We start from the raw sequence: 14,612 nt of genomic DNA, 5'->3' as shown, positions 1-14,612 counted from the left end.
AACGTTGTTGGAGATGTGGCGAGGCAGAAGGCACAATGTTACATATGTGGTGGAACTGTAGAAAAGTAAAGGAATTTTGGGAAACAGTTTACAACGAACTCAAAAAGATATTCAAGATTACCTTTGCAAAAAAAACCTGAAGCCCTCCTTTTAAGCATAATAGACACGGATATACCAAAAAAGGTGAGGAACATATTTCTCTATGCCGCCATGGCAGCAAAAATTCTAATGGCTAGTAACTGTAAAGGAGACGTAACACCGACTAAACTGGAGTGGCAATCAAAATTGTTAAGAGTTTGCAGAATTAGCAAAAATGATGGAAAAATTAGGGACCGGACTGAACAAACATTTATGAGGGAATGGGACATGTATAGAAAGTATCTCAAGGAGCACTGCAAAGATCTGAACTTGTTGGCAGGCCTGGGGTGACTTCTGAAGGAAAGTAGGAAACCGTAGAAACTTAAGAGAACTAAGATGTATTATTAGTGATAAAGATAAGTGCGACAAACCAAAAAGTACTAAGGAACCATGATGGGGTGATGGGAAGTCGCCATAGAAGATATGTATTATGAAACTATTATAACTTTTGCAATGTGTTAAAGTGTTTTTGTTGACTGTTTTCTTTTTAGAATCAATAAAACAAAATATAAAAAAGAAAGAAAGAAACTGCTTTCCCTCTAATAAATAAAACAATTATATTTTCAAACTAGCTATACCCGGCCATGCGTTGCTGTGGCTCCATCAGGGCCCCCGTTTCCCAGGACAGACGCATGACGTAACGACACCCCTCCCTCTGTTGTCCCGGCAGATGACATCATGTTCCCCCCGCGTGACGTCATCCTCCACCCCGAGCCCTCTCTCTCTTCCCCTCGCATACCATATGGACATGTTGGGGAGGGTCCCTCCAGTGGATTCCAGCAAATGAGGGAGCAGGTGGGCCAGCTGCAGGTCCTTAGAGAAGGCGGACAAGTCGAGGGCGGTGGGGAGAGCTGAGGCACCGTCGGCGGAGGGAGAGGATCCCGCCCTCGCTCTCCCAGAAGGAGCCGCCGGCCACCCGCTCCCAAGACCCTCTACCGCATTCCCCACGGCATCCTGGGAGTAAAGAATGTTCTATAGTGTCTGTTGCTTTGACGTCCAACAGATGGCGCTGTTTTTCCACAAAAATCATGTTTTTACCTGTCACAGGTGTGACATCTATATAATCTAAGTATCTGCAAACACTCGCATATTCGCATGCAACTTTGTGTCAAAATTTCAAGGCAATCAGTCAAGCACTTTCGGAGATTTTTGGTTATGTACAAACAGACATTTACATTTTTATTTATACAGTATAGATGAATAGTCAAGTTGCATTTTTAAAAATGAAAAATATGGATGGGCTTTTGAAGACTGAGAGAAGGAGAAAGGCATACAACGGCAACCTGTGTTCAAATCCTGAAGGAGCACATCTGTTTATTGTGTCACATGCATGGAGGAAACCGGGGATTTTTTTTTTCCAGTTGGAGCTCACCGGAACTCAGTTCTGGCACCTCTCAGGTGGGCACCATTGCCATTATAAGAGAACAACAGAGGTGTTCATGGTGAGCTCTGCCACCTCTTTTCCCAGAAAAATAGCACTGGAGGAAACCACTATACAGTCATACCTCAGTTTAAGTACGCCTCGGTTTGAGTATTTTCAGGTTAAGTACTCCACGGACCGTCTGGAACAGATTAATCCACTTTCCATTACTTTCAATGGGAAAGTTCACTTCAGGTTAAGTACGCTTCAGGTTAAGTACAGACTTCCAGAACCAATTGTGTTTGTAAACTGAGGTACCACTGTAAATGGGAAGGGGAAGCCTATTTTAAAAGTACATGTATACCCACCCCTACCATACAACAGTTCAGATCTTCCACAATGGAGCTTCCATTCACGCACCCACAAAAGCACCCACACTTCTTTAGCAAAGTCATTTTATTTCTACTATGCAAGGAAATCAGCTGGCTGCATGCCCTGTGTCCAAAAAACACAGTGTCACAAGAAAAGCAGAACAAAGCGAACCATTTGGGTTTGCAGTAGCCTCTGCCAGAAAGACGTCGTCATGGTGGGTACACTCCTGAAATGTGTCCCTCCTAAGTGCTCACACCCAGCTCTTGGCAACAGAGCCTGTCGCCCTGTGACTCACTTGGCTTCTGCCCCTTTGATGGACGAAAGAGTCCTAGCCAGAGTTTCTGTTTCCTTGGCAAGCGGCCCCTTCCTCCTCCCACCTACCCTCCTAGCGGCAGCGGTGCACTTCCACCAGATGCCGGCATTGCCTGCACTTCACTGAGCAACACCAGCGGAATTTGCAGCTGCATCTTTCCACCACCTCGGCCTGAGCCGTGCGGAAGCCGCGGCCACAGCACAGCAGCTCGCAGCCATTCACAGCAGGGGAGGTCCTGTTGCACTGACGTCCTGTGGTGCCAAAGATCCCTCCTCGGGGGTCCCAGTTACAGAAATCCGGGCTGGCCACCAAGTAGACTAAGTCGTGAGTAGTGTAGGGCTTGAAGCGGGAGCTCTTGGGCACCAGCAGCTTTCGGGACCCCACACGTTTCAGGTGGACTTCGGTGGCACTTTCAAATTTCTCCTTCAGGAGGTTGCCCACTTGGTGAAACGGGGGCATGACCTTCCAGCATGTGCGAATCTCACAGGACCCCGACACCCCATGACACTTGCATTCCACCTTCATGTGGGACAGGATGGCCTAGAAAACAGAAGCAAAGATTCCAAGGGCACCTTAAGCAAACCTGCATGTGCTGGAAATTTTGTCTGGTTTTTTTCTTTCTTTCCTTCAAACGCTCACCATCAGCATGGAAAGAAACTGCATTTGAAAATTATCAAAAGAGAGAGAGAACTTTGGTGAAGTTTTCTTGGATAAGGAGGGAGGTTTTTGCTGCATTTACCTAACTTTTGATGTGGCCAAAGGGTTTTGCAAGTGCTCTGTCTTTTTATAAAGAGTTTCTCTGGTGGCGTGCATTCTGCAGCCTTCCTAGGTGCCTGCACTTCCTTGAAACGTCATGATGTACTCAGCTGCATTTTCCTTTAAATGCAGGAAGTCCGAAAGGCTGTCTGCTTCCTGTGTGCCTGCAGCTGTCCATCATTGTTGATTTTTAAAAGTGAAGTCAGCTTACTTTTAAAGTACAGTCGTACCTCGGAAGTCGAATGGAATCCGTTCCAGAAGTCCGTTCGACTTCCAAAAGGTTTGGAAACCAAAGCACGGCTTCTGATTGGCTGCAGGAGCTTCCTGCAGCCAATGAGAAGGCGTGGAAGCCGAAACGGACATTCGGGTTCCAAAGAATGTTCGCAAACCAAAACACTCACTTCTGGGTTTGCAGCATTCGGAAGCCAAAATGTTCAGGATCCAAGGTACGACCTTAATCTGTGCAGAAAGCTTTCTTTAAAAAGAAAAAAAAAACCAGTAAAAAAAAACAGTAAAAGGAAGAACTTTCCTTAAAAACAAAACCAGCAATTGTATCAATCTCAGGTGCTAGGTAGCTAGCCTTGTTTTTTATACATTCTTTAAAACCCAGAGGATGATGTCATGAGGTAACTCCTTCCATAAGTCCCCCCCCCAGATATGGAAGCATGGGCAGGTGGGGGGTGCTGCAGAGCAGCAAATATATATTTAATGGAAATTATTGCACTGTAGACCACCTCGCAACAATATGAGCCCAAGCCTGAGTCCAACAATATTATTAAGAAATTTCAAACCACCCTGTACAAAGCAAAACAACAGAAGCTCTCTTACTGGAGAATAAAACTTTTAGAGAGTGGAAGATCAGTTTTGGCAAAGCACTGAATTCAGCTGTGAATGTTTTATTGTAGAATCACTGTTTGCTTTTTTCTACAAAGTGCACACACAGTTTAGATCTAGTGCATATTTTCCGACCCCTGAAAAGTGTTTCTCCAGAAACTGCTTTCATTCTGAAAAGAAAAGCTCATTGAAGGTGGATTCTGCATAAGTATGAAAACTGATGCAAGTGGTCCCAGCAATGGAGGATGTTTCCACACGGGCCTAACGATGTTGCTTCTGGGCATGTATAGAAAGATCACAATCAACACTTCCTCCTTCATTCATGTGCAGGGAGGAAAAGGCATGGATAACCTAATCAAGGGGAGAGTTTTCAACTGCATATCAAGAAATCACACCCACCTTTGTGCAGGGCAGGATCTGGAATCAACACAGACTGAAAGCAGCGTTGAGGATGAGCATAATTGTTTGGGATTGTTAATAGTTACACCTTTGTGCTACAAACAGGTACATGTGTAGGGGAGGGGAAAGCTTTACCAAAGCATTCCACACCCAAAAGGGTGAATTCCAGACTCCCCAAGTGTCCCTATATTCCAGGGACAGTCCCAGGTTTACAGAAGCTGCCCCCCCGGTTTCTGATTTGATCCCAGAATGTCCCGCTTTTCCATAGGATGTCCCTATTTTCATCAAAGAAATGTTATGTGACCCCCCAAGTCAAGGAGATAAGATACAACCATTAGAAGACATCTGAAGGCAGCCCTGTATGGGGAGAGATTTTTAAAAATGTTTAATGTTTTATTGTCTTTTTATATACCGTATGTTGGAAGCCACCCAGAGTGGCTGAGGTGTCAGGAGTATGGGCAGGAGTCAGGCTCTGGGGCCTGTAGTGCTTTGCAGGACTGGGGCCTGCCTCAGCTTGTGCTGGAGAAGCAAGGAGTGGCCACTCAGGTGAGGCCTCAGCTTGTGCTGGAAAAGCAAGGAGTGACCACTCAGGTGAGGCCACTTGATACCTCACTGCACCTGGTGGCAGGAGCTGGGAGGGATAAAAGCTCAGCATTTCCCTTCAGCTCTTTGCCACAGCAATGCTATCCCTGCCTGGTTGCATCTGGCCTCTTGCTCCTTGGACCCTCGCCTTGCCAACGCCTTGATCCTCGACCCGTGGACCTTTGCCTTGCCGACGCCTTGATCCTCGACCCTTGGACCTTTGCCTTGCTGACACCTTGCTCCTTGACTCCCAGACCTTCGCCTCTGCCTCGCTCCTTGACCCTGCGACTGCCCGCTGCTGGACCCTCAGCCCTGCACCTGCTCCTGCTTCTACACCACCATCTTGCCTCTGGTCCTGACGTCCTCAGCCAGGGCTTCAACCGCCCGTCGACCGGACCGTGACATGAGGCAACACAGTCAGATGGGCAGGATAGAAATATTATTATTATTATTATTATTATTATTATTATTATTATTATTATTATTATTGATTAGGACGTCTCTATTTCATTGGAGAAATGTTGGAGGGTATGGGACAGGAAGCTCCCGACCCACCTGAAATAGCAGCATGGATGAGCCCCGTCATGAGACTTACCTTTCTGCCTGCTTCATTGTTGTGCAAGTTCATTAGTACTCTGCTGGAGGAAGCGCCACGGTTCCGCTCCGTGGTGTCCACGAAAGCCTGGGAGAAGGCAATGCCATAGGACAAGTTGTCAGAGCAGCCTGACCACTGGAACCCTGTTGGGTTGGGGAAGGAGAGGGAACAGAGTTCTGTACAGCCAGTACTAAAATGCATGTTCAACATTCCGTAACCGGAGCGCCTAAACTCTGCAACATGCACAAGTCAGACAAATTTGCAGGGGCTTTTAAATTATATTTTCCAAAATGTATTTGCTCCATTTTTTTCTAGTACAGTTGTACCTTGGTCTTTGAACAGCTTAGTTCTCGAACGTTTTGGCTCCCGAACGCCGCATACCCGGAATGTGTGCAGGAGCTTCCTGCAGCCAATCAGAAGCCGTGCTTTGGTTTTCAAACGTTTTGGAAGTCGAACACAGGGGCGTAGCAAGGTGTGTGTGTTGGGGGCATTCCACTCTGGGTGCCACCCTGGAGGGGGTGACACTCGCCCCCCCCCGCCCACGACTCCCAAGCCAAGCCCGGAAAAAGGCTTCGCTCAGCGCGGTGGCGACTGGCTTGGGAGGTGCGCTTTGCTTTGAGGGGTTGGCGTCCATACGGGCTACCGCTCTCGTGCGCCGTCTGTACGGGATGCCGCCTGTGCGACAGCCTATATGGCCACCACGCACGAGCATCAGCCCGTACGGACTGCACATGCGCAGTCCATACAGGGTGCCGCACAGGAGCTGCACCGGGTACTGTCTGGGCTTGGTACGCCAGTGCCGGAACAGATTCCATTCAACTTCCAAGGTATGACTGTAGAAGAGAATGGAAGGAAGCTGCTTAGGACACCAAAGTCTTAGCCTCTAACCACTAAAAGTGTCGTCCGACAACCCCATGGGCTTCTGAGGTTCAATCTAGGAGGTCTTATACACACGCACAGTCCCAGTCCTATTTTTTGCAACTAGAAGTCCCAGCAACTTCCTTAAAACCAAAATAAGCAGATTCTTATGAGGCATGTAATGCATAGCTGCCAAGTACCCCGTTTTCCCCGGGAAACCCCCGTTTTTACTTACCTTTTCCCGGTGGTCCCCTGTATCACTTCGTCTCCCGTTTTTCTCCGTTATTTTCTCCTGCCGGCGGCCATTTTTTTCTGATTTACCCTTCTATGGGCACAAAAAATGGCCGCCGGCGGCTTCAAAAGTCACATCTACGCATGACCGGAAGTGCGTAGACGCGACTGCTGGTGTCGGCAGCGGCCATTTTTGGTGCCCATAGATGGGCGGGGCGACACCGGAAGTTGTGTCGACGCACTTCCGGTCATGCGTAGAAGCTACTTTTGAAGCCTCTGGCGGCCATTTTGGGTGCCCATAGAAGGGCAAAGCGACACCGGAAGTTACGTCGACGCAACTTCCGGTGTCACACGGCTGCCGGTCCCGGATTCTGCAGTCCGGGAGGTAAGATGTAATGCGCTTTTCTGTGCTTCTGCAGAAATAAATCACAGCAGCAGCTCCTCCTACTCCTAAGGACAAGAACAAAATCAGGGTGCCTATGGTCCAATAGGAGCCTCTCCCTTTATTCTTCCAGTCAAAGCTAATCACTCTTCCCTTACTCTTCCACGTAGCTAGGAACACCAGAGTGATTCCGTTCTGAAACTGACATTTCCCCTTGCTCATATTACTCATGCTCTCCTCCATAGACTGGGGGTGATTTCTAGTTCACGCCAGCTGTATATCTCCTTACCTTCAGGGCTGACTCCTCTGACCTTGCGATCACACCCACACTTTTCCAGTTCGCCGCGGCTACAGGCTCGGGTCACAGCAAATGCGATCCCGGCTGAAGAGACAGCATGAACAAAGGCCGATTCTCGAGTGCCTGCAGCAAAGAATGTATTAGCAGAAGTGCTGCTGAGAGGTGGCTTAGAGGGCTCAAGCCCCAGGCCCTACCCCTTTCTTAAAGCATTTTTGAGTGCTGACTTTGCAAATGGGAGGGGGGCAGGGGGGCACTGCAAAGCAGAGGGCTGGTGATACCCCACCCACCTTCTTAAATTCCAAGAGGCATCCCTACAAATAAATTAGCCTATACAAATGTGTGTTGTGGTGGGGCTTCTACCCTGAGTCTTTGCAGTGCCTAGCAAGGCCTCTGAATGTATGAGAATGTGTGTGGTTTTTGTATATAGAGAGTGCACCCTTTAGAGCCAGTGTGGTGTAGTGGTTAAGAGCGGTAGACTTGTAATCTGGGGAACCCGGTTTGCGTCTCCGCTCCTCCACATGCAGCTGCTGGGTGACCTTGGGCTAGTCACACTTCTCTGAAGTCTCTCAGCCCCACTCACCTCACAGAGTGTTTGTTGTGGGGGAGGAAGGGAAAGGAGAATGTTAGCCGCTTTGAGACTCCTTTGGGTAGTGATAAAGCGGGATATCAAATCCAAACTCTTCTTCTTATTTTCTCCATTCTAGGTGAATGGTTGCCATTTATTTGGAGTGAGGAGCCAAACACTGCACTTGGGAAGTAGAGGGAAGTGAGGGGCAGGTTGGGCTTGTCAACCTGGGAAGAGGTAGCCCATCTAGGAGAAGGAAAGCTCTGATCCTAAACCAGGGGTCAGCAAACTTTTTCAGCAGGGGGCCGGTCCACTGTCCCTCAGACCTTGTGGGGGGCCGGACTATATTTTTTTTGGGGGGGGATGAATGAATTCCTATGCCCCACAAATAACCCAGAGATGCATTTTAAATAAAAGGACACATTCTACTCATGTAAAAACATGCTGATTCCTAGACCATCCGTGGGCCGGATTGAGAAGGCAATTGGGCCGCATCCGGCCCCCGGGCCTTAGTTTGGGAACCCCCGTCCTAAACCTCCGCTGCCTTGTGGGATATCTTTGGGAGAAGAAAAACCCTACACAAATCCAGAGTGGCATCTCTAAGATGTAGATCTTGCAAGTAAGAGGAATTGGAATAAACATTCTACATGCCTTGTATGCCTCTTTCTGGCAACTCCTGCAGCCAAGCTCTGCTTTCTACGTATTGCTCTACTTTCCTTTGGACCCCATCAGCAAGGCTGAGGGGGGTGGGTCTGGTTGTCTGGGCAGCCCTGGACCTCCATACATACTGTATACATACAGCAAAGTACATACACATACATACATACATACTTGCGCTCCGGGGAGGTCACTTCGGTTCTGCTAATGCAAAAGTTTGGCTTCACCCCCAGTGGAGGTGCAATCCATGGTCTCTCAAGACAGACGCCAGCAGCACAGGCAAAGCCCATTCCTTTAGTGGCAGGTTCCACGCTTTTTGAGGGGTGTGTGTGGATTTGCAGACCCTCCAATTGTCCCTATTTTCCTGGGGTGTCCCTGATTTAGAGAAGCCATCCTGTTTTCTGATTTGATCCACGAATGTCCTGCTTTTCCTTAGGACATCCCTATTTTCATTGGAGAAATGTTGGAGGGTACGGAGTTATCTGCCCTGAGCCGCCTGAAGGCAATCCTGTATAGGGAAGTTCTTTAAATGTTTAATGTTTTATTGTGTTTTTATATGTGTTGGAAGCTGCCCAGACTGACTGGGGCAACCCAAGAAGATGTGTGGGGTATAAATAGTAAAATTATCATCATGGAATGGGACGTCCCTATTTTTCATCGGATAAATGTTGGAGGGTATGGACTTGTGTGTGTGCATGCAATGTTCATTCTTATAGAGATATGCAGTGTACTCACACCCAAAAGGCCTTTGCAGTATGAAACCTTATCTTAAATAGGTATTTCACTAGTGTCTGTTGGGTGGAATCCTCGCCCCAAATTTAATCCAGCCTTTCTTCACTGTCAAGACACAAGAGCATCACTGAGCCACTGAATAATCTAAATTCAGAGGTAGTTGAGGAATCCAAGCAGAAAGACGACATCCATGACAGAAAGATTGTGCTAGTGTTTATTCCAAGACCTCTTACTTGCAAGATCTCCCTTCTCAGCGAGGCCTTTTTGGATAAATGCTGAGGAAAGATCTACACACAAAGCTTTCCCCTCATCATTTCTCTTTGCTCCTGCTCTAGTTATATGGCTTAGTCTGGTTGCTGTAGAAAGTTGGGCAGGTACCAAGTTCCTTATATTAAGTACTGCATAACAGCATAGCAACCAAGTTCCCTTACCAGAAATATTAAACTCTGGAGTCCTGCTGTGGTACAGTGGTACCTCGGTATTCAAGCATCTCAGAAGCCAATCGTTTCGGTTTTCAAACCCAGAAAACCCAGAAGTAAATGCTCCCATTTTTGAATGCGCCTTGGAAGTCAAACAGCTTCCGCTGCGCTTTTTCCAATTTTCTCCACTGACTTTGCCGACCGCCCTTTGTGCCTCAGTTGTTGAACGTTTTGGAAGTTGAACAGTCTACCGGAACAGGTTAGGTTCGACAACCGAGGTACCACTGTGTGCCAATTTAGTTTAGATTCTATATTGGGTTAGGGTTCCATTTGCTGTTACTATAAGAACCCAAGCTGATACTAAGAATATGTGGTTTAGATAGGAGTGCTGTAGTGGTTAGAGTGTTGGACTAGAACTAGATCAGAGTTCAAATCCCCATGCATTCATGAAGTGTGCCGTGTGACCTTGGGCCAGTGGAGCTGCGTTCACACCATACATTTAAATCACATGGCATCCCTCAAAGAATCCTGGGAACTGTAGTTTAACCCCTCCCAGAATCACAATTCTCAGCCTCCTTAACCAACCACAGTTCCCAGAATTCTTTGGGGGGAAGTCATGTGCTTTAAATGTATGGTGCTTGCAAAGCCGTAGTCTTTCAAGCTAACCTGATTCATGGGCTTGCTGTGAGGCGGAAAATGGAGGGGCAGGGGAAACAATGTGCCTCATCTTGAGTTCCTTGGAGGAAAGATGGAATACAAGTGTATTGATTGATTGATTGATTGATTGATTGATTGATTGACTGAGTGGTATGCCCTAGTCATGTTATTAATGAAGTCTGACCTTGCAGAATAACTTTCCCGAAAACCTGCAGTCCCTGCAGGGTGGAACAGTTCCAGGGGCGGTTGCGAAACTGGTGCTGGCACTCTTTGAGGGCCACCTCAGCGCCATGCTTTACCGAGTCCATGGCTTCCACTTGGCGATGGCATATCCTCACTTGCTCCTGTGACAAACCCTTCAAGCTTTCGCAGGCGCTGGGGTCCCTCACAAGCCCTCGGAGGGACGGCTGTTTGGCCAGGTATCTATGCAAAAGGGACGGTGGGGAGGGGGAAGCATTTGAGACAAGATTGTTAAACACTTTTGGAAAAGGGGAATCAGTCCCCTCGCCCATGTCGTTATGACCCAGCTGCATTTTTCTTGCAGGTGGCAGCATTTCTGCATTCCTGCACGATTCCCCCCATAGTCAGAAGTGGCTACTAAGCAACAGAATACAGTGGTACCTCGGGTTACAAACACCTTGGATTACTAACACTTTGGGTTACAGACTCCGTTAACCGGGAAGTAATACCTCGGGTTAAGAACTTTACCTCAGGATGAGAACAGAAATCGCCCCACGGCGGCAGTGGGAGGCCCCATTAGCTAAAGTGGTACCTCAGGTTAAGAACGGTTTCAGGTTAAGAACGGACCTCCGGAATGAATTAAGTTCGTAACCAGAGGTACCACTGTAGCTGAAGCAAAGTGAAGTCATCCGCCTCAAGCCCTCTGACTGCAGTTCTCCTTTGGAGCGTGTCCCTCTCACTTTCCTGTGAATTCATCCCACAGGAAGTATTGTCCACCAACCCCATCCCTTCCTCTAAAATCCTTTTGCGAAGTTTTGGCAAGTGGCAAGCCAAGTAGCTCAGTCAGTAAGAGTACAAGGCTCTTAATCTCAGGGCTGAGTCCCATGTTGAGCAAAAGACCCCTGCATCACAGGGGGTTGGGCTAGATGACCCCCCGGGGTCCCTTCCTACTGTACCATTCTGTGGTTCTAGGGTTTACTTACAGCCAAGTCACAGCGAGGGCATGATGCACCAAAGCCAGCACTGAGCACAGGTAGACACTTTCCATCTTGCTACTTTGCCAGATACTTAACTCTCCCTCTTCTTTGCCTTCCTTCCCCAGTTCTGCTGAAGGCTTACTCCAAAAGCTGTCTGGCAGCTGGGCAGAAAGCAAATATTCCGGCCCGCTTGGAAACCATGTTAGCTCCTCCTGTTCATCCACGCTGACATCTTACATACTGAAAGGCATTCGTTCCAGGGTTCTCAGCCAGCGGCTCTGATCGGTTCACCCACTGATTCACATATCTGGACCGCAACGCCATGAATTTTTTAAGTGGGTTCTCTTAAGCCCATGTTTTATATTTTCTCACAAACTCTTCCTTCTTCAACCGCAGAGGTTCACGCCACAAACCATGCAAGATCATTACAGGGCAGAGTTCCCAACTCAACCGAGCTCCTCGGCACTTCGAAATCCTGCTGGCATTAGATGGTAGTCGCTCAGTGACCCAGCTAGGGGATCGCAATCCTCCTTTCCGCTTGGCTCAGCTGCTCAGCTCTTCCTCCATCAACCCACCAGTCCGATTAAGCACTCAAGCAAGACCCCCAGCGCTGGTTCTCAGGAAGGGGAGCCTGGGCTGGTGAGAGACTTGGCTGTCCTGCTTGGCTCCCTTGCGGATGTTCAGATGTATTGGAGATGCCTCTTTTTCTATCCTACGGCCCTCATGGTGACAGCAAACACAGACAGCTCTGCCTGCTGCTGGCCAGGCCCTTTCGCTCTTTTCCCTGCTGGTGATTTTGCAGCCCCTCCTAAAACGTTTGGACACAGAGGCAGCTGTGTGGGAGACAAACGGTGACACTTCAACTAAAGCCGGCCCTAGTTTATGGGAATAGCTTATTTCACACTGGGTCAATTTGCTTTCCTCCTAGTCAAAGACTGGGAAGTCTATGGAAACTGGGCAGAATTTAAACTCTTTAAGTTGGGTAGGGAGAATCTTGACAGAAATCAATTCCCTTCAGAAATCGCTGCTGTTCCTTCTGAGGAACTCGAGAGAAGCTGAACTCTTGTATTGTCAGTTGCAAGAGGACACTCGCAAGAGACAAGGCAGATATTATCTGCCTTTTAAAGATAGTGCATGCTCTCTTCTCCCTCACCCACCACACGCCACCCCAGCACATGACACGGGTGACAAAACTTCTTGTTTTTTTCTTGTGGATTTGACTGTGCCTTCACAACAACATCTCTAAATGTGTGAGAGGCAAGAGAGCCTCCTCATCCCTGATACAATAGTTGTGAGCGAGGCTCATTTTAAAACGAGGAGATTTTACTTTGGCCCCCATCTACACTATACGTTTAAAGCAGTATGATGCCACGTTAAACTGTTATGGCTCCTCCCAAAGAATCCTGGGAAATGTGGTTTGTTGAAAGGTGATGAGAGTTGTCAGGAGACCTCTGTTCCCTTAAGAGCTATAACAACAACAACAACAACAACAACAACAACAACAACAACAATTTATTATTTATACCCCCCCCCAATCTGGCTGTTTTTCTCTTTGACATCACATGGGAGGGCGTTCCACAGGGCTACAATTCTCAGAGTGGTTTAAGTGTTAATCCATCTTCTCAGGGGACTCCCCTGTGAGGAGAATAGTGGTCTTCTAACCGCTCTCTTGCAGACTTAAAAAACTACAGTTCCCAGGATTCTTTGGGGGAAGCCATGAGTGTTTAAAGGGGTGTGATACTGGAGGATGGATGGCGGCTAATGGATTGAAGTTGAATCCTGACAAGACAGAAGTACTGTTTGTGGGGGACAGGAGGCGGACAGGTGTGGAGGACTCCCTGGTCTTGAATGGGGTAACTGTGCCCCTGAAGGACCAGGTGTGCAGCCTGGGAGTCATTTTGGACTCACAGCTGTCCATGGAGGCACAGGTCAATTCTGTGTCCAGGGCGGCTGTCTACCAGCTCCATCTGGTACGCAGGCTGAGACTCTACCTGCCCGCGGACTGTCTCGCCAGAGTGGTGCATGCTCTGGGTATCTCCCGCTTGGACTACTGCAATGCACTCTACGTGGGGCTACCTTTGAAGGTGACCCGGAAACAGCAATTAATCCAGAATGCGGCAGCTAGACTAGTGACTGGGAGTGGCCGCCGGGACCACATAACACCGGTCCTGAGAGATCTACACTGGCTCCCAGTACATTTCCGAGCACAATTCAAAGTGTTGGTACTGACCTTTAAAGCCCTAAACGGCCTCGGTCCTGTATACCTGAAGGAGCGTCTCCACCCCCACCATTCAGCCCGGCCACTGAGATCCAGCACCGAGGGCCTTCTGGCGGTTCCCTCATTGCGAGAAGAGAGGTTACAGGGAACCAGACAGAAGGCCTTCTTGGTGGTGACACCCGCCCTGTGGAACGCCCTCCCAGCAGATGTCAAGGCAATAAGTAACTATTCTACTTTCAGAAGACAACTGAAGTTTAGGGAAGTTTTTAATGTTTGATGCTGTACTGTTTTTAATATTCGGTTGGAAGCCGCCCAGAGTGGCTGGGGAAACCCAGCCAGATGGGCGGGGTATAAATAATAAATTATTCTTATTATTCTTCTTCTTATTATTATTATTTAGATGTATAGTGCAGCTGAGGCCTGTGTCAAGGCAAGCTATCTTAGTTCTAACAACTACAAGAAGTTACAAGAACAATATAAAAAACGTTCATCTTCAACCAGGCCTTTGGCTGATGTCCTTTTAAATTTGTTTGTGGGAAGGAGGGTTATGGGTTTGTTTTGTTCTTGTTTTTATTGTGTATTTTTTTTGTTTTTATCTTGTGATTTTATGCTGTGAACCACCCTGAGATCTTCAGATCAAGGGTGGTATACAAATTTAATAAATAATAATAAATAAATACCAGTGTACACCAGCGGATGAGAGCCTTTCAGCAATGCGTAGTTGACCTGTGTACAGTGGTGCCTCGCAAGACGAATTTAATTCGTTCCGTGAGTCAATTCGTTTTGCGAAAAAAATCGTCTTGCGAATCGCGGTTTCCCATAGGAATGCATTGAAATTTCTTTTTTTGCCCATAGGAACTCATTAATTAAATTTCAATGCATTCCTATGGGAAACCACAATTCATAAGATGAATTTTTCGCAAAACGAATTCGTCTTGCGAGTCACCATCAGATCGCAAGACGCGTTCGTCTTGCGAAAAATTCGTCTTGCAGGGCATTCGTCTTGCGAGGTACCACTGTATAGGGAAAAGGAAAGATCTGTGTGCGTAAGGCAATGACACCTGTCCCAGGGCAGGGGGGGGGGGCTGT

General features: G+C 47.8%; 1 protein-coding gene across 1 annotated transcript; it reads right to left on the bottom strand.

Annotated features, from left to right (window-relative positions):
• Positions 1-1,845: 1,845 nt before the first annotated feature.
• Positions 1,846-11,376, bottom strand: LOC118075300 (protein Wnt-4). The gene is made up of 5 exons (XM_035097206.2): positions 11,312-11,376; positions 10,333-10,571; positions 7,110-7,241; positions 5,350-5,492; positions 1,846-2,723 (listed from the first exon to the last, which is right to left on the bottom strand). The coding sequence occupies exons 1-5, from the start codon at positions 11,374-11,376 to the stop codon at positions 2,256-2,258; spliced, it is 1,047 nt and encodes a 348-aa protein (XP_034953097.2). The 3' UTR covers positions 1,846-2,255.
• Positions 11,377-14,612: the final 3,236 nt, after the last annotated feature.

This window comes from Zootoca vivipara, chromosome 16 (genome assembly GCF_963506605.1).
Source record: "Zootoca vivipara chromosome 16, rZooViv1.1, whole genome shotgun sequence".
Classification (NCBI taxonomy): domain Eukaryota; kingdom Metazoa; phylum Chordata; class Lepidosauria; order Squamata; family Lacertidae; genus Zootoca; species Zootoca vivipara.
The sequence above is the reverse complement of the archived record's forward strand: the minus strand, read 5'-3'. Positions and strand labels throughout refer to the sequence as shown.